General features: G+C 48.9%; 1 protein-coding gene across 3 annotated transcripts in view; it reads left to right on the top strand.

The window, feature by feature from the left end:
* Positions 1 to 633: 633 nt before the first annotated feature.
* Positions 634 to 22,752, top strand: part of Casp7 (caspase 7) — a 33,484-nt gene continuing 11,365 nt past the window's right edge. Inside the window, exons 1-2 of one of the 3 annotated variants that reach the window (XM_087907753.1) lie at positions 634 to 865; positions 8,932 to 9,041. In XM_087907753.1, the coding sequence (XP_087763879.1) occupies positions 8,932 to 9,041 (110 nt within the window). In that variant the 5' untranslated portion in view covers positions 634 to 865. Of the gene's footprint in view, positions 899 to 1,245; positions 1,392 to 8,931; positions 9,042 to 22,752 lie in introns of those variants that run through there. The other 2 variants (XM_087907752.1, XM_087907751.1) reach the window with 2 other exon arrangements.

The raw sequence follows: 22,752 nt of genomic DNA, 5'->3' as shown, positions 1-22,752 counted from the left end.
TTTCAAAGGATTGCCAGTTTAATTGTTTTAAAAAGCAAATCATCTCAGTGTGAGCCATGGCTTACCACAACGTTTACTTCAGCAGTTCAGGGACACCAACACTGAATAAAAAGTAGGGCAGTAATATTCAGAACTGTTGGTTTTAATTATTCCCTCACACTTGACTGGGGGAGTCTTTCTTGACGTCCAGGAAGTGCCCACACCTGCTAAGATTTTAGACATAGTGCTGAAACTCAAGCTCAAAGTGGGGGGGGGGGGGGAGCCCTGGTGATTCAAGAGACTTGCAGGTTCTACAAGCAAGGATCTCTGGTAAACCTAAAACTGCCATTGCTTTCAGATAGTTCGCTTCAGTGTGAATGAAGTTAATTAGCGGTTCTGAGGACCGCTGAGGGGAGGAATTGGAAGACTGTGTGTGTGTGTGTGTGTGTGTGTGTGTGTGTGTGTGTGTGTGTGTGTGGCGTGTGCGCGCACGTTGGAACTGACATGAACGGGAACCTGTGGAAACGCTCTGTCTGCTTCCTCATAGTACCTGGAACAGGGCAGCACACACGAATGGTTTTGGTGCAATATCCATGCCAACCAGAGTTAGGAGGTGGAGACATGCTTAAGACAGTTACTGCCCTAGCGGCCTCTCCCCAGCAACTTCTGGGAAGACACCTGACCAAAGCAACAGTTGGTGCACGGTATCCTGTAGAGATCCTGATTGCGTTAAAGGGAAAATGACGAAACAGGAGCCCCGTCATTGAGGGGACGTCAAATCTTTGGGGCAATCTGCACTTCGGCCCTCTGCGCTTCGTCAGGGACTGCGCGGCAGCGGGATCCTTGACTTTAACCGGTTTGCAAACACCGCTTCGCGGGCTCTTGGGTGAGCGCTGGGAACTTTGCATAAGTAGCGCAGGTGAGACTGGGTGGGGACGGGAGTGGCTCCAACTCGCTGGCCCCTCTCCTGGGGGGCTTTGCGGAGAACTGGACCAGGCACACAGTTTCTCAGGGCACGCGGCAGATTTGCGGAGGGTAATCTGGAGGTCACTTTTCTGGCGGGCATCTCCGTAGAGTCCGCGGCTGGCCAGTTTTGTAGAGAGAACTCTACCGGCTCGCTTCGTGCCGCGGAGAGGCTTTCCCGAACCTCACAGAGCGACCCCAAACCAGGCGGCGACCCGAGTCTGCCTGCGCGCCCGGGCCGGAAAGGGCTTTCCCGTGGCAGGCGCGCTCTCCCGCGCGTGGCCCGCTTTCCCCGGGTGGTGCGCGCAGCCCCGCCCGGCCCGCGTCTGCCCCTCCCGCTCCGCCCCCTCGAGCTCCCGGACTTTTACTTTCGCTTTCCGTAAAGCTGTCCTAGGCCCTCTCCGAAGATCGGACGCAGCCGTGTGCTCCCGCCGGCCACCGTGGGAACGGTAACTTGGGCCCCCGTGGTGGCTTTCCCACCCCTCTTCCGCGAGCTTCCGACACCCGTGCTTCCCCGCCCCGGGTCCCCCCCCCTCCCGTAAACTCGCGGAACACGGCGTTTAGGCAGGCTGGCGCTGAGGCTGGGGCTTTGCACGCCCCTCCATCGTTGGCTTTGCTCGGCTTGGTTCTCCAAGGACTTCCTAGCCTAGGGTTTCGCCACATCCGGTTCCATCCCGGATGTAACGGGGAAGGAAGACGGGTGTAGGGCAGTAGAGACTGTCTGTCTTGCTTGGCCTGGGGAGGACTACCTCGTCAGACCGGCAGGGCTGCTTAAGGGCCTGCCTCTACTGTTCAATGAGAATCTTAGGCGGTTCTGGCTGACTTGTGCTCAGGGAAGGAGGGAGTTAGGGCGCATAGCTCTTTGACCAAGGCTAAGAGTACTCATGGTAGGGGGAGGGGCTGCATCAGAGCTCTTGCAATGACTTTGAAGGTGGGAAACTGGCAGGCGACAGTGGACAGTGTGGGCTCTAGGGGACATCCGACCTTTACTCCTTGGGCTTTGCGGTTTATGGGGAAGTTTGCTTGTAGATGTAGGTGATGTTGCTGAAGTACTTCTCGGGACCTTCTCTTGAATTGGACTTACTGTGAGGCTCCGATTTTCTGTTACAGGCTTGTTCTTCCTTCAGAGTTTGGCCAGCCTGACCTTACAACCCCCTCCATGCTATTAAGGCCTAACTTTATAATCCGCCACCGTGCAGCCTTCTGCAGGGTGTGGGCAACGTCTGGTTACCTCGCCATGTGAACCTCGGGTGACATTGGTGTGGAGGGTGGCAGCTCAGGACTTGGAGCACTTAGGGAAGAGTGTATCTGGGCAGGGGGTATGTATGATGTGACTGTGCTCGGGAAACGAGCCTGTTTCCTCAGTATCCTGACCCACCTCCGCGTGTCCAGTCTGCTTTCTGCTCCTGGGATAAACACCATGACCAAAAGCAGCCTAGGTAGGAAACGGTTTATTTCATCTGACTGTTCCAGGTCACAGTCCATCACTGAGGAAATCTGGGCGGGAACCTGGAGGCGGAAAACTGCTTACTCACTCAGCTAGCTCTTTTACACAGCCCAGACCCAGCTGCCTAGGGATGGTACCACCCACAGTGGACTGGGTCTTCCAGGCAAGACAGACCCCCCCCAACACACACACACACACACACACACACACACACACACACGCCCACACACCGGATGGCCCCAGACCAATCTGATCTGAGCAGCTCCTCGATGGAGATTTCCTTTTCCTGGTGACTCTAGATTAGGTCACGTTGACAATAAAAAGCTAGCCAGCACATTTATTTGGGTCTGGGAGAGCACTCAGGGCAGATGGCTTCCCAGCAACCAAAGTGCTTGCAAGTAGGAGCAACCACTTTGTAAGACAGGAATTTGGGGTGGCTGGGAGTGGCTGGACGTATTCTTTTTTAAAGCACTTCATTTGTATTTCAATAATAAAGCTTGCCTGAAGATCAGACAGTAAAACTACCCCGCTGGTCAGCCTTACAGAGCAGACAGTGGTAACAGACACCTTTAATCCTAGTAGCCTCACTAGTTTGCCATAGAAACCGGGTGGTGCACGCCTTTAATCCCAGCCCTAGAGAGGATTATAAAACAGGAGGAGACAGTTCTCAGACACAGTCTCATTCTGAGATTCCTGGAGGCAGGATCGCCATTTCGGACTGAAGTCTAGGTAAGAGCCAGTGGCTGCCTGTGTTGCTTTTTGGATCTTCAGCTTGAACCCCAATATCTGTCACTGAGCTTTTATTAATTGTGCTTCAAGTGACCTCTTGAGAACTAACACGGGGTCCCATAAGAGCATCCATGAGTAGTGCCCTGGTGGCTTCCTGCTGGATCCCATCTCTTAAGTCTCACCATCTTTAAGTATTATGTAGGGAACTAGCCTTCCACCGCAGGAGTTGCTGAGGGACCAACTACACCCAAACCGTAACAACAAACATCACACATTTTAAGTCATTTAAAGAGACATTTGTCTCTTGACAGTGGGCAAGCAATGTCCCTGTGATGATTGCTCTTAGCAGCCCCTGCAAAGGGGACAGGTACACAAAAAGTAATGCTAGGACCTCCCTGGGCATAGAACCAAGGTGAGATGGCTTTCTGGGAGGGCTTGAGGGTCAGACCAGGAGTCAAAATCAAGAACTGGCCTCACTATGGGAATAAAGAAGCTTCTGAGTGCTTAGCCTTACAGATCGAAGAAGAGTCAGGTTCACGGCTGCTGATGTAGGTTGTCAGCAGGGAGGTTGACAACTTATACTCCTCTCTTTAAGATGTGTTTTAGCTCATGGTTTTGGGCATCTCGGCGTCTGGTCTGCTTACCCTGTTGCTATGGGCCTGTGGCAGAGCATCCTGCCGATGAGAGTGTGTGATGGGGTAAAGTTGGTCACTCCCTGGCAGCCAAGGAAATGGTTTAGGTCTTGTCTTAGTCAGTGTTCTGTGAGAAGACCATGCTGTAGCAAAGGAAAGCATTTAATTGGGGCCCGGCTTATAGTTCAGAAGTTTAGTCCATTGTCATCATGCACAGCAACAAGCGTGGCGGCACGCAGGCAGACGTGGTGCTGGAGAGGTAGCTGAGAATTGTACATCCAGACAGCAGGCAGCAGGAAGAGAGTGAGACGCTGGGCCTGGCTTGAGCACTCAAAACCTCAAAGCCCACCCCCAGTGACGTACTTCCTCCAAGAAGGCCACACCCACTCTAACAAGACCACACCCAATTATGCCACTCCCTCTGAGCCTGTGGGGGCCATTTTCATTCAAACCACCACAGGCCTCCAACAGAAGGTGGTGTAGGCATTGTGAAGAAGACATGGCAGAAGGGAGTCTCCCGCTGAATCTAGTTAGTGCTGACCGTTTGCACATGGGTGTAAGGCTATAGTCAGTGTACCTCAGGAAAACTGACTCCCCCTGTCTAGCAGTCAGTAGCTTCTCAGCTAGGAGTGGATCCCTTCTTATCTCTTCAAGCCATTTGTCAGCTTTCTGTTGTTCGTGGTCAGCTTAGAAGGAGAAGCCGTTTGCTCTGCTCACCACTCCGGAGGCTCCAGCCCATGGTTAACTGAGCCTGTGGCTGTGAGACCTGTGCCTATATATCATATCCTGGTACATATTGGTCAGTTTTCCCTCAGTGATCAATACCTCAGAGGACAGCTTAAAGAGAGCCTCCCTTTAGAGCAATGGTTCTCAGTCTTCCTAATGCTGTGACCCTTTATTATAGTCTCTCATGTTGTGGTGATTCCTCTCCCAACCATCCAGTTATTTCATTGCTGCTTCACAACTGTAATTTTGCTACTGTTATGAGTCGTATTATAGATATCTGAGGGTTGTGACTCACAGGTTGAGAACCACTGCTTTAGAGTGGTTTTCGTCCCTTGGTTCAGAAGGCTCAGTCCACATGAGGCGGAGCACCATGGAACAGGATTGCTAATTCAGTAAAGCTGCTCACTTTGAGGCAGCCTGAAAGTAAAGACAAGGTAACAGGGAGGGTCCAGGCACACACTATCCTTTAAAGAAACAATCCCAGTGATCTCTTTTCTCCAGCAAGGCCCCAGCTCTGGAAGCTTCCATCTCCCCACCAGCTGAGGACCAAGCCTTCATTCAACACATGAGTGTTGGAGGGAGCATTCCATTTTGAAGTCGTAACAGTGGGGTATTCACTTCATGGCTTTGAAGTAAAAAGGAAGAGGAAGTGGGTGGGTCTCTGTTTTCTCTGAGGACCCATGAGTGACTGGAGGGCTTCCCATGGGGCCTCACTTTGGGTTGCAGGGCTTCCTAGGGACCTTTAGGAGAAGGGACACACCAGATCCAAACCAGCCATGTTTTTTGTGCATTTTTTTTTATTTAGTTAGTGTTTGCTATTCAGTTCTGGGACTTTCTTCTTCTGTGTTTCAGGTGTTAGCATTTTGACAGATAATACATTTTCTTCACCCTTCCATTGCTGTTAAAAGTCTTGTTTTGTTCCATCCTTCTAGGGAGGGAACAGAAGCTGCCCTCTTAGGTTCTCTGCTATGTACACCTGAGAATTTGATCTCTTGGTGCTGGAGCCCCATAGACATCTACACTTTCAGGGTGTATTCTGGTCTGTGGGGAGTGGCCAAAGTTGTCACTTCTAGGGCAGGATGAGAGCTGGAACCTACTATTCTGTAGTCACAGAAATGTTCTTTCTCTCTTCCCCCCCCCCCTTTCCCTCTCTTCCTCTCACTCCCCTTCTCCCTTCCATACTCCTCCCTGATGCCTGATGGCAGGGTTCCCTTCTGTATGATGTGAATACCATTGGTTAATAAAGAAACTGTTTGGGGTCTGCACAGGAAATAGAGGTAGAAAACTAAACTGAATGCTGGGAGAAAGGAGGCGGAGTCAGGGGAAGCTATGAAGCTGCCACAGGAAACAGACTCACTGAAACTTTGTTGGTAGGCCATGACCTCATGGTGATGCACAGCTTAATGGAGATGGGTTAAATTAATATGTGAGTGTTAGCCAATAAGAAGCTAGAGCTAATGGACCAAGCAGTGATTTAAATAATACAGTTTCTGTGTGATTATTTCTGGAGTCTGGGCTGCCAGGAAACAAACAAGCGGCCTGTCCTTCAACACCTCCCTCTTTCTCAGTTTTTATGGATCTTAGGTTTAACCTTTAAGATTAAATTTGGCAAAAAGAGTCAAGGCTTAAACCCATGTTGAGGATAGTCTTTTTCTGGTAGGCTTTAATGAAGATTTGAGTGATTAATTTTGAAGATATTCGAGCACATGCCTTGCTAATGACTGTAAGCTTTAAGTGTGTTTAAGATAGATCAGAAACTGCTGGCTGTCTCCCGAATGTCCAGCCTCTGCTTCTCTCCTCTGATGGCATTTTCTCTTAAACATTTGGTGTCCTGATCTGAAAGAGCTGTGTCCTGGCCAAAAACCCATTGATCACTGTAGTGGGGAGTGAGAGAGATGCTGGCCATCTGGTTTCTGCTGGCCACTGTGGTTGTGTCCAAGTTTCTTTCTGACTCCGTTCCTCCTCCATTGCCTACAATCCAAGCCTCTCTCATCTTCTTCCCTTTCCCTCCCTCTTCTCCCCTCTGTCTGTCTTCTCCTGCCTCTCTATTATTTTCTGGAAAATAACTTCATGACACTTCAGAGCTAGAGTCCACAGAGCTGTTACTTGGCCTCCCTGGACACCCTCTCTCGGCTGGATTCCACCTCCAGATGCCACTCATTGTCACGTCCTGGGACGCAAGGTGTTCTATAAAATGGATATAACCTGCTTCTTCATATAGAAACACCTTCTTTGCCAGCCAGGTGAACACATCCTTAGCCAGCCGTGATGGGTGTGTTCACGCTGTCCCTGAAGGTCTGAGACCAGATAAACTCTGAAGTTTGCCGGCTTTCTTTGCTCACTGAAGGTGAGCCCCTGATCTTTTCACGCTGAATGAAACAGGATTTGGTTTGTGAACAAGGATTCCAATATGGGCACTCCCTGGACCAGCCGCATCTATTTGGCTAGTTCTCTTCCCGTGGGGGTGCTCATTTCTCCCAGCCCTTCCACTCAATTAATATTTATTTCATAAGCACCGTCTGTGTACCAGACGCCTCGACCACAATGAGTTTATATTGTTCTGCGGGAGCCAAGCAATTAGCACAAATAAATGACAAACACGAGAGCCAAGTAGGCAGTGAACGTGGGGTAAACAGCCAGGTAGTAAATATTTTTGTGTCTGCTCAAAGAGGCAGAACAGGCAGAGAATGAGTGGGACTTACTCATGTAAACAAGCAGACCAGTCTCCTGACACCTGCCCTCGGTGGGGAGGGGCCTTGAGATCCAGGGAGAGGAATGAAAAGGTGAACTTTTAAATAGTGAGAATCACCTGAAGATGTGTGTGTGTGTGCTGTGTATGTGTGCATGTGTGAATGTGTGCGTGTGTGTGTGCTGTGTATGTGTGCGTTTATGAATATAGGCCAAAGGTCAACCTCAGGTGTCATTTGTCAGGAGTCCTTCTGTCTTTCTTTTTCTCTCCTTTGGAGACAGGGTCTTCTCTCATTGGCCTGGAACTACTGATCCAGCTAAGCCACATGTCTGCATCCCTGAGACTGGGGTTTCAAGTACATGCCGCTCTGCTGGGCTCAATTCAAGTCCTTGCCCTGCACCCTGCCACTAAGCTGTCTCCTCAGGCCTATTCAAGAGTCTTTTTAAAAAATAATTTATTTTTATTAAACGTTCACTGATGTTTTGCCTACATGCACATCTGTGTGAGGACTGTGGGTTCCCTGGAATGGTTACAGACAGGAGTGAGCTGCCGTGTGGGTGCTGGGAATTGAACCTGGGTCCTCTGGAAGAGCAGCCCGTGCTCTCCACTGATGAGCTATCCCTCCAGCCTGCGTGAAGATTCTGGAGCAGGAAAATTGTTTGGTGGAAAGCCGCTTGGGTTGACTGTGGAAAGCGACCCACAGTGAAGCGTTTGACATCCTGTGGCCTGCCAGGACTTTAGGGGCCTTTCTGATTGTTACAAACCGTGACAGGCTTTACAGTTTGTTGTGCACCCCAGACGTTTAGCAAAGCCATGGGTGCTGGAGTAGAAGGTCAAGGGCTTTGGTTGCTCAGCCACTGGGAGGAGGCCTGCCTGCCGTGTAGTTGGTGCTGGTGTTTTACTACATTGCTACATTGGCGGCATAAGAGCTGTGAAGCTTCAATATGCACGACTGCTCACCCCTACTTTAATTCATTAAGAACTGTGTCACCAAGAGTGTCATTTGAAAATACCAAAAAACAGAGGGCGACCGTTGGCAGAGTGCTTGCTGCTTGTGTGTAAAGACCTAAATTCTATGACTGGGAGGCCGCTTGTTTGTTTCCCGGCTGACTGGCAGTTCAGACATGAAATAATCACACAGAAACTATATTATTTAAATCACTGCTTGGCCCATTAGCTCTAGCATTTTATTGGCTAACTCTTACATCTTAATTTAACCCATTTCCATTAATCTGTGCATCACCATGAAGTCGTGGCCTCCCAGAAAAGTTTTAGCCCATCTGTCTCCAGCAGAGGCTCCATGGCTTCTCCCTGACTCTGCCTCCTTTCTCCCAACATTCAGTTTAGTTTTCCCCACCTAGCTCTGTTCCCCTATAGCTCTGCTATAGGCCCAAAGCAGTTCCTTATTAACCAGTGATATTCACAGCATTCAGAGGGGAATCTCACATCAAAATTCAGTTCCTGAAACTCACAAAGAAAGTCAGGAGCCATGGTACACACTTCTAAGCCCAGCACTTGGGAGACAGAGGATGGTGGATCTTTGGGGTTCACTGCCCTAATAGGGGAGACCCAGGCCAGTGAGGGAGATGTCTCAGAAAACAAGGGGGACAGTGCCTAGGGAATGACACCTAGGGTTGACCCGTGGCCTCCACATGCACAGACACACACACTTGTTCACTTGCGCACACGTGAGCACACACACACATCACAAAGCAATAACGCCACTTGGCATCTCTGTTTCTCTGATTTGATTTTTTTCCTCCTAGATGGCAGATGACCAGAATTGTGTTGAGGAACTGGAAAACGTAGATTCTTCCAGTGAAGACTCAGTTGACGCCAAGCCAGACCGCACCAGCATTATCTCATCAATTATGCGGTATGTTTTTCTCGCTGCTGTGCCCATCAGCCCTCAACCGTGTGGGCCTAATTCACACTTGCCATCTCCACCTACATATGGGGAGGGGACATTCAGCAAAGGAGGTTTGTACTGTGTGTGTGTGTGTGTGTGTGTGTGTGTGTGTGTGTATGGGGAGGGGGCTGCATAGGCTCCATATAACAGTAGGGATTCTTGTCGGTGAGACAGGTCCAAGAAGGGGAGCATCGTGCTTTGGGGACTTCCTGCTCACCAGCTGTGAGTTTGAGGGATAATTCCCAGTGATGAAAGGCTGCTCTCGGGGGTCCTGCAGGGCAAGGTTGGGGCTGTCGATGCTAGCTTGTGAGGAGCATGGCTGAAGGGCAGAGTTCGGGTTCTAGGAGCAGCAGGTTCCAGAATGACCGCTCCTTGGGTAAAACTGGTGCCACCCGTGCTCAGGGCCCTGGATTTCTTTGTAGTCTCCCTTTGAGTCTTTGAGCTCCCTTTGTAGTCTATGTCTGGCGTGTCTGAGTAACCACATCTTCATTTGATATTGATATTAATTACACTTAATCCATGTATATTCTAGGAAGATGGTTCCATCATTAATGCCATTTGGCAGTTAGGGAAACTGAGGCACTAAGAAGTTTCATTGCTTATCTTATGATTGGTCAGTAAAATGGTAGAACTGAGACAGAACCAGCAACAGTAACCTGATGGGTTTGTGGTGTGCTTTCTTCGAAGGAAGGCTGGGCCAGCAAGATGGCCTGGACAGTAAGGGTGGCAGCTGCCAAGCCTAATGGCTGACAGTTTGTCCCCTGAACCTACGTGGTATAAAGAGCCAACATCCCCCAACTTGTCCTCTGACCTCTACATGTATGCAATTGTAATCTTAAACCATTTAAAGGAGGGGTACAGGGAAGCAGAGGCACCTCACACTACTCTTGATCAGGGACATGTATGGCTCTTTCTGGGGGTCAGGCACATCCGCTTCAGTAATCTCCACTTTACCTTCTGAAGTTTCAGTTACTCCTCCACCGTGGTCTGAAAATGCTAATTGGAAAACTCCAGAAGTAAGCGATTCATCGGTTTTGAATTGCACACTGATTATTCTGTGTGGTGTGGTGGGGTCTTGCATCACCCTGCTTCCCCATCCGAGTTGTGCAATCTCTTTGTTCGCGATGTGGGTGCTGCTCACCTGCTAATTACAAGACATCTTGGTTGTCACTTGGGGTATGACGACACTGTGTTCAGGTCACCCCTGTTTTATTAAATGACGCCTCCAAAGGCGGTTCTTGATGCTGGCAATTCGGACATGCCCAAAGGAGGGTGCACACAGAGTTCTTTCCAAGAGAGGGTTCTCAACCAGTGAGGAAACAGACCGTGCTCAAGTTGGTGAATTTTGCTGTAAGAATGGATCTTTGGGGGCCTGGGAAGATGTCTTGGTGATCACTCACCATGCAAGAGTGAGGGCTTTGGTCAGATTCCCAGAATGCGTGAACATTGTGTGGGTGGTGGCCTGCCCAATATCCAGCCTTGTGTGGCAGAGAAGGGAGTCCACAGAACGAGCTGATTGGTGAGACTGGCCACTCTGTGAACTCTGGGCTTGACTGAGAAATCCTGCCTCATCGAAGAAGGTGGAAGAGCCATTGAGGGTAATTCCTGACTTCAACCTAGGCCTCAACATACACACACACACACCAGCCTGCATCTGCTCCCACACCGACATACCCACACATGCAAACTTGCATGCACACCACACACATACACACCATATGAAAATGGAAAAGGGGGGAAAAAGAATGAATCTTCTTTCAAGAAATTGTAAAGAAAGGAGATCTTGTGTGCTAGGCATGGTGACCTCGCTGTGGTGGGAAAGGCACAAGACAATAGGATTTGGTATTGCTGGTGGTTTGGGGCGCCCACTGGTGGGGCGCCCACCCCTCAGGTGAAAAGGGACTGCTGTGCTTCCCAAGCCCTCCCACTAGACACAGGCAGCAGAAGGTATGATGGCTGGGGTCGTACTCCATGTGATGGTCGGGAAGGGAAGAGCTGGCTCACGGGCTTTCTGTCCCCACCCCACAACCCTCCAAAGGCAGCTTCAGGTCCCACCATCATCCCAGACGCGGGAAAGCAGAATGCTGACACAGCAGGCTCGAGTCTCAGTGGCTGTCATTTGAGTTTAAGAAAAATCCACTGGAATGAGAGGTGATACCGCTGCAACTCCTGGGGACTTGAAGAAGCTAGCATAATTAGCCCAGGTTAGCCCATTTGCCAGAGAAAGCCTCCTGGAACGGTGGCCTTCAAGTGATCAACGTCACGTTGTGACACTGCCCACTCCCTGTACAGTTTAAAGTGGCCTGAGTATTTTAGTCTGGGCGAAAGACAGATTGGAACTGTTTAGCATTTGGTAGAGTCTTTGGAGTGTTGCACTTATTGGAAGATATGAAAAGAAATTGTGTGGTAACTGGTGGCCTTTGAGCATCTTGTGTTGAGGTGCATCCCGTGGAGTCGAAATAGGAAGTGACTTTAGTTATCCTTGTTCTTAAAATATAAACAACACTTTGGGGACAGAGTTTTTAATCTTATTTTTTCCTCTGAAATTTGCTTTTTTATCTCTCTTCCCTTTCATTTTATTCTCTCAGATTTAGTTATTTGAAAGTCTTCCAGTCCTCACCCCGGCATGCAACTGTGTGCACTATCCATGCAGTCATGTGTGTATTGTGCGCATTTGAAGGTGTCTCTGTCCTCACCCCGACATGCAGCTGTGTGCACTATCCATGCAGTCATGTGTGTATTGTGCGTATTTGAAGGTGACTCTGTCCTCATCCCGACATGCAGCTGTGTGCACTATCCATGCAGTCATGATTGTAGTGGGTATGCTGCAAGGGAGGCGGCAAGCTGCACTGTGACCGGTGTCTTGCAGTCAGGTGTGTAGTCCCCAGCACACCAGCCACATATAGTTAAGAATATCTGTGAGTGTGGCCCAGCACAGAATTGTAAACTTAAAACACTGTGAGTTTTGTTTTTACTTTTTGTTTGGATCTTTTTTTCTTTTTCTTTCTTTCTTTTTTTTTTTTTTTTTGTAACTGATTGGACTGCATGGTTCTGAGCATGAACTTTATAGGTAATAAGGTTGTGTTAAAATATCAAATGGCTGGACATGTGTGGTAGACAGAGTAGAAATGGGGCAGGTGGGGCAGGGCAGCCAAACTCAGTTCCTGTTAGGTTAAACTCGACAGAGCTTTTGTGACCACGTAGAAGGGGAGACACACGGCAAGAAACTGTGCCAGAGAAGTGACATCCACACCACAGGGAACAGGAGAGGGGAGGAGGGGGAAGGAGAGGGAGGGAGAGATGGGGAGGAGAGGAGGAGAGGGAAAGAGAAGAGAGGAGAGGATAGATAGATGTCGATGATTGATAATGATAGGTGAAAGATGATATATAGGTTGTAGATTGATGATCATAGATCATAGGTATATAGATGATATATATCTATGATATCAATAGATAGATAGATAGATAGATAGATACATACATACATACATACATACATACATACATACATACATACATACATACATAGTGCCTTAGTGCTATTACTTTGAAGAGAAACCATGACCAGGGCAACTTACAGAAGAAATCGTCCTTTGGGATTTACAGTTCCAGAGTGTAGTAGAGTCCTTGGCCATCATGTCTGGGAGCATGGTGCTGGAGCAGTAGCTGAGAGCTCACATGTTCAAACACAGTCATGAAGCAGAAAGAGACCTAACTGGGAATGATATGAACTTTTGATCCTCACAACCCATCCCCAATGACACACCTCCAAGACCACACTTCCTAATCCTTCCCAAACGGTTCCATCAACTGGGGACCAAGTATTTAAATATATGCCACAATGGGGGCCATTCTCATCCAAGTCCACACAGATGAATGATGGATGGATTGATGGATGGATGATGGACAGATGGACATATTGGTGAATGATGGGTGATGAATGGATGGATGGATGGGTGATGGATGGATGAACGGATGGATAGATGGGTGGATGGATTGATGAATGATGGACGATGAATGGATAGATGAATGGATTGATGGATGGGTGATAGATGGATGGATGGACAGATGGATGATGGGTGGATGGAGAGATGGACAGATGAATGGATGTGTGGAAGATGGATGATGAATGAACAGATTAAGGATGATGAACGGATGATGGATGGACTGATGAATGATGGACGATGAATGGATAGATGGATGCATGAATGAACAGCTTAAGGATGATGAACGGATGATGGATGGACAGATGGATGATGGATAGACGGATGGATGGTTGATAAATAGATGATGGATAAATGCATAAATTATGGATGATGAATGGATGATAGATGGACAATTGGATGGATAATGATGGATGGACAGATGGATGAATGACAGAGTGATTTGGAGCAGACTGTGTCTAGTATTCACTGGGCTCCTGACGCCATTCATTTAACCTGAGTCGGCTTCTCTGCTAAAGTGTAAATGTGAGGACCCTATGTGCCTGGATGAGCAGGTTGCCTCTCCTGCATAGACCCGAGGGACAAGGATTCCTCCTACCGTCTCTGTCAGCAGTCTCAGGGAGCTTGGTGCCCATTGTTACTGGAAGTGCAGGTGCTCTGTGGAGTGTGGCTGACCCCTCAGGAAATCCCTGGCCACACTAGGCAGGTGCCTCCTCCCCCCATGCACCCCTTGTGCTCGTCATTCGGTAGGGCAGTGGCAGGAGGCAATATCCCCGCCCCCCCCGCCAACTGCCCCTAATTAAGAACAGAATTACCCACTCACCCTCCCTGTAAGGCTGGAAAGATTCTCGGGGCAGGGTTTGAGGGGAGAAACCTCCTTTGCTCCAAATGCCTGGATAGAGCTTTGGCCCCAAAGTTAAGGCCTTCACATCCTTTGGTTTTTTGTATTTTGCCCACTAGATGGCAGAACCGCATTGTTCTATTTCCGTGTCAGTGGTCCTGAATTAACTGAACTGCCCTTTACTTAAAGTTTATATATTAAAATGTTTTTCTGTATTTCTGATTATGGAAAAGCACTTATGAAACACAGAAAAGCACAAAAAGAAAAACACAGAAGATAGTTTTCAGACTTATAAAGCATGGCTCTTACGCTCTCCAGAAGAAATCAGTATGACGATCTACATTAAATATGGACCTTAGTTGATGATAGCACAAGACCTGGTGTTGTCAGGCTCCTGAAGGGAGCCCGCTCTGGATACCACAGTGACTCCTGAGCAACTAGAGCCAATCAGCTGCCGTCTGTGTGAGTCATGTAGTCTCTGCCCTGGCCATGAGTTAAGTTTTTGTGAAATGCTTGGGCATAGCCGCAGAAAATAGAATCGTAATTGCTGAGCTGTGACAGGCTAGGAGCCGTGACAAGCTAGAGGAGGACAGAGGAACTGAAATTTTAGCTTTTGAGGAACCGCCAGGGGGCGCTGGAGGCCAGGCCAGATAGAGATGGTCAGGCCATGCCAGTGACAGGGTCTGCTTGGAAAAGTGTGGAAGCCACTGGAGAGGCCCAAGTACTGAAAGTCTCAGGCAGTCCAGACCTTAGAGCAGCCTCACATCCTGGGAAACATTGTATTCCCAATGTCACCTGCAAAGTCCAAAGCTTGCACGAGGCCCACGTGAGGCAGAGTTAACAGAATACAGCCAAGTAGCTAACAGACTGCATGCCGAGTCAATCTCCTAGGCTTCTCCTGGCCTTACGTGTCCCTGCTGAGGTCCCCGTGCCATCTAGTCCCTGTGGAAGAGGGCAGGAGCAGAAGCTGCCTCGGAATCTGATAAACTCCCATTTCTGCAGGATCAAGTCACATGGCTTTCAGCCTTCACCCCCGCAGCGTGTTTAATAATACCACCTGGTTATAATGCTTTTCCCAGCCTGGAGTTTGGGTTTCTCTACGAGCGTGTGTTATATAGAAACAGCTCCCTATTTAAAAATGTGTTGCTTGTGTAATTATAAGAAAGATCAGGTGGCTGCCTTTCACTCGGGAAAAGGAGGGAAGTTCAGAGGGAACGATGCTTGGGAGTTAATAGACAAGAAAGAAAACGCCAAACTGTGCCCAAAGATGTTCCAAAGACTGCTAAATCAAGCTGGAGCATGCTCCCGTGAAGGCAGGGGCACCCATTGACCGAAAGAGGCCAGGAATAAGCACCCTAAAAGATAGGAACATTAAATTATATCCACAGCTTTTAGTTTCCAGCTTAAAAACCTTTCCATTGAGCTCTAGAATCCTGGTGCCTGCATTCAAGTTTTGCTTTAAGGTAGTAACAATTTGATGCTGAACTGGCAGCTCAAAGGTCTCATGCAAATGCTGGTGGGAGTTCGGTGGGATCCACAGCCTGAGTTCAGATCCTGGCCTGGTCTCCTACTCGCTAACTGAGGGACATGGAAACCGTGCGGTCACCTTAGTCCCCATTTCTTCTTACCCTTCCTACCCACTGGATTGAGAATTTAATAAGGCAATGCAGCTTGTTAAGTTCCCAAATGTGAGGAAGTAATAGTAGACTCTAGAAGGAAGCCCCCCGATGGAGTGATTTGTCTATGGACAAGGAAAGTAAGATCATTGTCGCCCAGCAGGACTACAGTGGAGACACAGGTCTAACCTGGGGTGCAGTGCCTCCAGCCAGCAGACATCACATGCTGCACCGGTGCCCCTACAGCACAGCAAATGATTCTTTCATGCTCATTGCTCTTTCTCTGTGTCCCCAGCCAAGGGACAGCGTGTGGACAGCTGCTGCAGTGGGGCAGGCAGTGACCCCGGTAAAGAGATCCAAGGGCACCTTTCAGGAGCCCTGAGCCACAGAGCACTGGGTCCTAGAGTCCAGAGTGTGGGGCTATAGCTCCTATGCATGCGCATGCGACTCTCACCCTGGGACTTTAGCTTTGCGTTCGTCCGTGGGGGAAAAAATATAAGGAAACAGGAAAAGGAAGTATAAATAATTAGGTTTCATATTGCCTTCGTCTGTTCCCCTTGACTGTCACAGAATGCCTGGGATGGGGTAATTCATACAGAGCAGATTTATTTAAGTCCATGGTCTCGAGGGATAGGAAGGCCAAGAACAGGATGCCGGCATCACCCTCGTGTGTAAGGACCTTGTGCTGCTCCCACTGTCAGACCCTAGAGAACTGCGTTGTCACCTCTGGAAGGTCCCTCCACCTGTTAATAACTTACATAGTTACGTGTGTCTGGGCAGGAACAGGGCACATCCACACAGGGATAGAAACTTACACACCACTAATCAGAGAAAGGACAACCCGTCCCCTCTGAAATAAACGAGTGTTGACTGAACCCCACACTCACCAGCATCTGCCTAGCAGGGTCCTGGTAGTGAGTGTGCGCGTTGCCCAGCAGGAAGTGAAAAGCGTAGATTCAGAGGAGGTCAGGATTGGAGGCTGGAGTTACAGCTCAGCAGACTAAGGCATTTCCTGTCGACCCAGAGGAACTGAAGTTGGATGCCCAGAGCCCCACGTGGTGGGAGAGAACCGACTCTTGTAAGTTGGTCTCTGCCCCCCCCCCCACACACACACACACACGAGGTGGGGGGGACTGAAAATGGTGAGTCCTCCTGAACCCGGGCTCCTGCATTCCTCTGCCCACCTTGCTGTCTTCTACTCCACTTACCTGTGCTATTTGAAGAGAATCTTGTAATTTTTCCCCTTATATCTTTTGATAACTTACTGTCGGTGGTCTGTCTTCCCATCCTTCTTTAGTCAGAGAGAGATGTGCGGAGGCTCACGTTTGGAGAAAAGGGAGGTGTTCTTCCCTTCTTCCTCTTGGAAGCTCACCTTGCTACCTTGCATCTGTATTTTGCAAAGTGAGAGAAAGTTGTAAAAAGCTTGTCTTGTTCACAGCTCAGGAGGGCAGGGAGCTACAGGGACAATGTGGCCACCATCCTCACCAGCTCCCCAGGCAGTGTTTGCAGTCCTGGGCCAAGCCCCGGGGAAGCTGTGCCTTTGGGTTCTTCTATGTCTGCCTTTTCCCAGTTGCATTTGGAAGGCTGCCGCTGGGATGCTGATGACTTCTGGAGCACTCCCCCACGCGAGACCACCTGCCTCCTCTGCAAATGAAGGGACTTTGTAAAGCCCTGGAAGTGTCTGTTAATTCTAACCTCCCCTGACTTCCTTTGGAAGGAAAATCCAACCTTGTGAGCCTGGGCTGATGGATTCCCCAGGGGCTCACTTCCCACTTTTGCACATTTACAACCCTATATAGTTTTGCAGAGTGTGTTGTTCGCAGCCTGTTGTGGACTGGCGCTGGGGTGGGCAGGCTGTCGTGCGAGCGTGTGAACACGCTTGGGCGGGCATGCTTGCCTAGTCTTTCCACGGACCTGCGTCATGCTTTAATCCTGACACTCGACCCTTTGTTCAGCCATTCATGTCTTGCTAAGTTTTCATTCTGGAAGATGGTCTGCTGGCTGTATGTCCGTGGAAGTCTGGGTCCCCCCAACATGTATCCCTCTCTTCGCTTTGGATCCAGTACTTGTCACTCTGTCCGTAGGGAGCCGTCCCCGGGATGGGGTGGGGGCCCCAGTGTGGAGGCTGACCATTTCTGCCTGTCAGCAGAGAAGCCAGAGGCCAGTGTGACCTTCCCAGCCCCAGCTTGAATGTCCTATGGAAAACTCCAGCTGCTGATTCAGTCCCGGGCCCTCAGGGCTTTGGCCTGTGCCAGGCTCCTGTCGCCAGCTGAACTCCAAGCATGTTGAGTTTTTACTACTACCGAGAAGGCGGCAACTCACTCCCGGTAGTCTCAGGGCGAAGCCTGGTGCTGCTGCAGAGGGGACAGCTTCCTGACGGGGATCCCAGGTACCTCTCTGCTCCCCCCTTTCGGCATTCTGGCCTGCCTCTACTGTGCTGTGGAAAAGACTGTGGGGATGCCCTCTGTTGGAATGTTCAAACCATGAATGAATCATCCCCAAAATATTTAGACAAAGCGGTTACAAAAGCCAGAGCCCCAGTTCCAAATCCAACAGCAGCAGGGAGCTCTCTGTGCCTGGTGCTGTGTTTACTGTGTGCCGAGGGATGTCTGCAGGACTGGGTGGCTGCACTATTCAGGGAAGCACTTTAGAAAATAGATAGGCAGGGGTTTGTGTGCTTATATTTCCTTCCAAATGTAGAAAGGCATAATTCACATTTTGAGCAGCTCAGGGGATGTGTAAGAGGATAAAACCTGTATTTATCTACTCCAGTGATGGGGAAAATTATACTGGCACCCAGAGTGGATTGTAAAAGTCCGCTGTGCTCTGAGGTTTCTCGATCCCTAGTCGAGCAGGCAGAATACTGTTTGGATCCCATATGTCATCTGGTAACAGTTGCTAGAGCTCCTTCACGCAGCCCCTTTTATAGAAATAACCTGCAGGATTTTCATTGTCTTTTCTTTTCATTTTTTTTTAACTCATGAAAATGACTGAGTTGGCCTCACCCTGAAATCTGACGCTGTGAGAAATGGCTTTCTGCTTGAGAAGCCGGGATAATCCGGTGCCTTCCCAGTAATCAGTGCCAGTGTTATCTGCTCCTGGAAGAGCCCTGGGGCTATCTGGGGTCTGAAGAAAGTAGTATTTGGCTGTGTTAGCACCAAGATGGAAGGCTGGTTAGGCAGCTGTGTGTGTGTGTGTGTGTATGTGTGTGTGCACGTGTGTGTATGTGTGTGTGTGTGTGTGTGCGCGCGTGTGTCCCGTGTGATTTGTCCATCCCATGGCATCTCAGCACATCCTTTGGCACACTGTACATCATTCTACCAGGATCTTGTCTGCTGTGATCTCGATTGTCTGGCCTAAGTACAGTGATTTAGTGCCCAGATTTGTTATTTTTTTTTTTAAAATCTGCAGCCAATTGTGGAACACTCAAGCTTTTAAGAGGATTTAGGACTTTTGATTCTCTAGTCGGTTTTATCCTGGATTTTGTACTTAAATATGACAGCCTCCAAACAAGAATCCTGTGTTTCCTGGGAAGGGGGGGGGTCTTCTGCATGTAAAAAGTGCCAAGATAAAGGTTAGACTTTAGCAGCAGAGAATTAAAAGGGGGGAAGGAAGAGGTGGAAAATGGGGGGGGGGGGGGAGGTGGGCGTGAGTGTGATAGGCCTGGAATGGGAAGTGATAAAAGCTGGCTTAGAAAATTCTCATCCAGAGACCTACGTCAGTGGGTAAAGTGCCTGCTGCTCAAGCCTGAGGACCTGAGTTCGAATCCCCAACACCTGTGGAAATCTGGGTCTACCTGGGTGTGGTGGTGCTTGCCTTTGATCCCAGCACTTGGGAAGCAGAGGCAGGTGGATCTCTGTGAGTTCCAGGACAGCCTTGTCTACAGAGTGAGTTCTAGGTCAGCAAGAGCTACACAGGGAAACCCTGTCTTGAAAAACCAAATAAATAAATAAATAAATAAATAAATAAATAAATAAGAAGGTAAAATAAAATCTGGGATAATTAATTTGTGTTGGTAACCACAGCATTGGGGGTGGAAACAGGCAGATATCCCTTGAGCTTGCTGGTCAACCAGCCAAAAGAGCAAGCTTCAGGTTCAATGAAAGACCTGCTCTCTCTGTCTCTGTCAATTTCTCTCTCTCTCTCTCTCTCTCTCTCTCTCTCTCTCTCTCTCTCACACACACACACACACACACACACACACACACACACACGGTGGAATGCAATGAGGGAAGACACCAGACATAAGCCTGTAGCTTCCATAAGATCGTGCATGGGCGAATGCCAGCACATGCCCATCCGTCCATGTGCATGAGAAAGCCCATGGCCAGTTTTATACTGCATCTTTCTTTATCTCTCTCAGACTTCATGGGACAGTGACTTCTGATTGTCCCTGCCCTGTCTCTACCCTTTCCTGTCCCTTGACTGCAACCCACATCTTCCAGCTCCTCACACAGAAAGCCTGTAAGAATCTGAGGCAAGGAGTACAGCCACATCCAGACAGCTCTGTCTCTAGGGGTGATGGCCATCTGAGGGAGTCCCTGATTGGAATCTTTCAAAGCCTCTTATTCCTTCCCTGCCCCTGCCGGACCTGCTGCCTTCTACGGGGAGCTAATTAATTAGTGCAGTCTCCAGGAGTCCCAAGAGCCTGTTCTGTCCAGTGACACTTGTCTGTCCGCTGATCTGCTTGGCCACAGCTGCTGATGTGTGCTAGTAGGTGACTTTTTAGCAGTTAGGACTAGGGCACGAAGAACACCTCTGACTGACCCGGGTATGTGGGGGGGGGGGGTGCTTACACATAGGGGACTCTTGATGGTATATTAAAGACCAGGGGGACTCTGAGATGGCATCAGCCATGGCGTGTCCTGGGTCTCTTTTGACTATTACAGTAAAGTGGCCTATTGTATAGTTTGCTGTCAGTACTGGGGCACTTCACTTGTGAATGTCATCTGTGTGGCTGCCCAGAGGCACCTCCCAGAAGGCCTTGCTACCAGAGGAATGGGGCTGAACACTGGAGGCCGTGTAGAGAGGTGATCGCACAGGGCAGCATGTGTGATCTGTCCCACGTGAGAGTGTTGATGAGCACCAGGAGCGTGGAAACAGTGTCTTCTCTTGGTGCCACCACATAGATAGACACTTTTAGTGATAAATTATTAAAAATGATCGTGACGTTCTAACCACATACCACACTTTTTGTGGATATTAACTTGTCTGCAAGCTCTGAGCTAGAAGCTATTTTCGTCCACTTCACAAAGGTTGAAGCCGAGGGAATTGCAGCAGCTTGTGACCGTGATCAAACACCTCCTTGTGAAAGCAGGGGTTCCAGCCATGAGTCTTACCCTGGAATCTATGCATGTCTCTACCACACCATCGTCAGGAATCTTCTTTTGCAGATAGGAACAAACCAATCTAAAACGTCCATTATCCTTCTCCGCTCATTCTCCTTGCAAGGGACAGCACAGAGAAATGTTCCTCAACACCTTCCCACCCTCCTCAACTTTGCTCATTTTCCCTCTGTCTTTGCTCTGCCCCCTCTTGGCCAGCTCACCCTTTTGGCTTCTCAGGCCACATGTTGAAACATTGCCACCAAAAATTCTCATGTCGCCATTTGTACTGATTCTGTGACCATCACTGAATGGTCGAGGGATAGGCTGAACAATTAATGTGTACCAATATGGCAGCTACCCCCACAGTTACTAGGGACTAATGGGTGTTGAAAGGAGAGAAACCCAGAGAAAAGGGCGCCCCAAGGTACGGAGCTCTTCGCTGACAGGAGATTGTCTCACACTCGTCCATTCAGATGTCACTGTGTGCAGTGAGCCCTGGCTGTCCCTCCCTTTTTTCCTGGCTCATTCTCGATGCCTTCTCAAACAGTCCCTTCCTCCTTTCCACTGTTTCTGTGTTCTGTGTTCTAAGCTGATCCCAGAGTCTGCTTGCCCAGAGTCAGCTCTTAAGAAGGTAAATTCGATGGTATATATCTGCAGTCAGGGCAGAGCTGGTGTTTAAATGTCGTTTGAGTTACAAGGAACCATTAATGTGAACTGACCCAAATCAGCAAGAGGAGGAGATTTGGCTTCATTTTGAAAACTAGAAGTTCATAACTGATGGAGTGGGCCAGTGGGTGAAGGTGTTTGTCATCAAGTCTAATGACCTGAGTTCAGTTCTTGAGAGACACATAGAGGAGTGCATGCATGTGCGCACGTGCACACACACACACACACACACACACACACACACACAAATAATTGTGAGTTTAAAGTGTTGAGGAGTTCAATTTAGGGGCAGGTTTGGGGAAGGAAATTGTTCCTACCACCCTTCTGGGGTATCTGCCCGGGGTAAGAACTGTATGTGATTTGCAATTCAATTTTTAGGTACTTTTTGTAACCATGAATTATTGTCTTTATAGCCTGTGTCCCTGTTCCCCAGTCTTGTTCCTTGTTTTTTTAAGCAAATAAGTTAATAGCTACCTTTTCAAATAATGAGGTAATGTTCCAGGTTCTACTTTTACGGAAGCATAGGCCTTTGATTTCCCATGTAACACTCTCTCCAACCCTTTATCCTTACAGAAGATGCTTGTTGGTTTTGTTTTGCGCGTTACTAGGGATGAACTAATGGCAGCTGGAATATAAGAGCCACAGCATGTTGGAGACATGACTGTTGTCCTAGGAATTGTCGGGATTTTTACATTACATTTGTATGTACATTGTATGTACAGTGTATGGTAAGGGTGAGGGCTCACCTGTGCATCCTGTGCATGTGTGTGCACATACCTGCTCATGCTGTGGCCTACATGTGGGGATCAGAGAACAAGTTCCTGGAGTCGGTTTTTTTCTTCTCACCACGTGGTGTCCAGGGATTGAACTCGAGTCGCCCTTTCTCTGCTGAACCATCTCGCTGGCCCCTCACCATAGAAATTCTTGCCAAAGAAGATAGAAATAGAACTGTGCCTCTTCGGGTGTAACTGTTCAGCTTGTCCTGAGTAAGGCGTGCTCTCCAGCCTGCAGGGCACCCTGCTACAGTCCTAGATGGCCTTCCGTTTGCTCTAGGGTGCAGGAGTTGTGCCCTAAAATGAGGTTAATATGCTAAGATTCCTATGCTGTCTTAAACTTTTTTTCATTTTCTTCCCATTCTGGTCTTTCCCAAGGAGTCACAGAAAATGCTATATAAAGCCAATCCCAGGGCTGCCTTTGTTGAGGAGGTAACTGAGTTAGGGGACCTGGTTTAAGAAAGGCCGTGAATTATACACCAGCTTCCCTCAAGAGGAAGTTGAGAGGCGC

Source organism: Myodes glareolus, chromosome 7, assembly GCF_982192425.1.
Source record: "Myodes glareolus chromosome 7, mMyoGla1.1, whole genome shotgun sequence".
Taxonomy (NCBI): domain Eukaryota; kingdom Metazoa; phylum Chordata; class Mammalia; order Rodentia; family Cricetidae; genus Myodes; species Myodes glareolus.
Note: the sequence above shows the minus strand (reverse complement) of the source record. Positions and strands in the feature narration are given on the sequence as shown.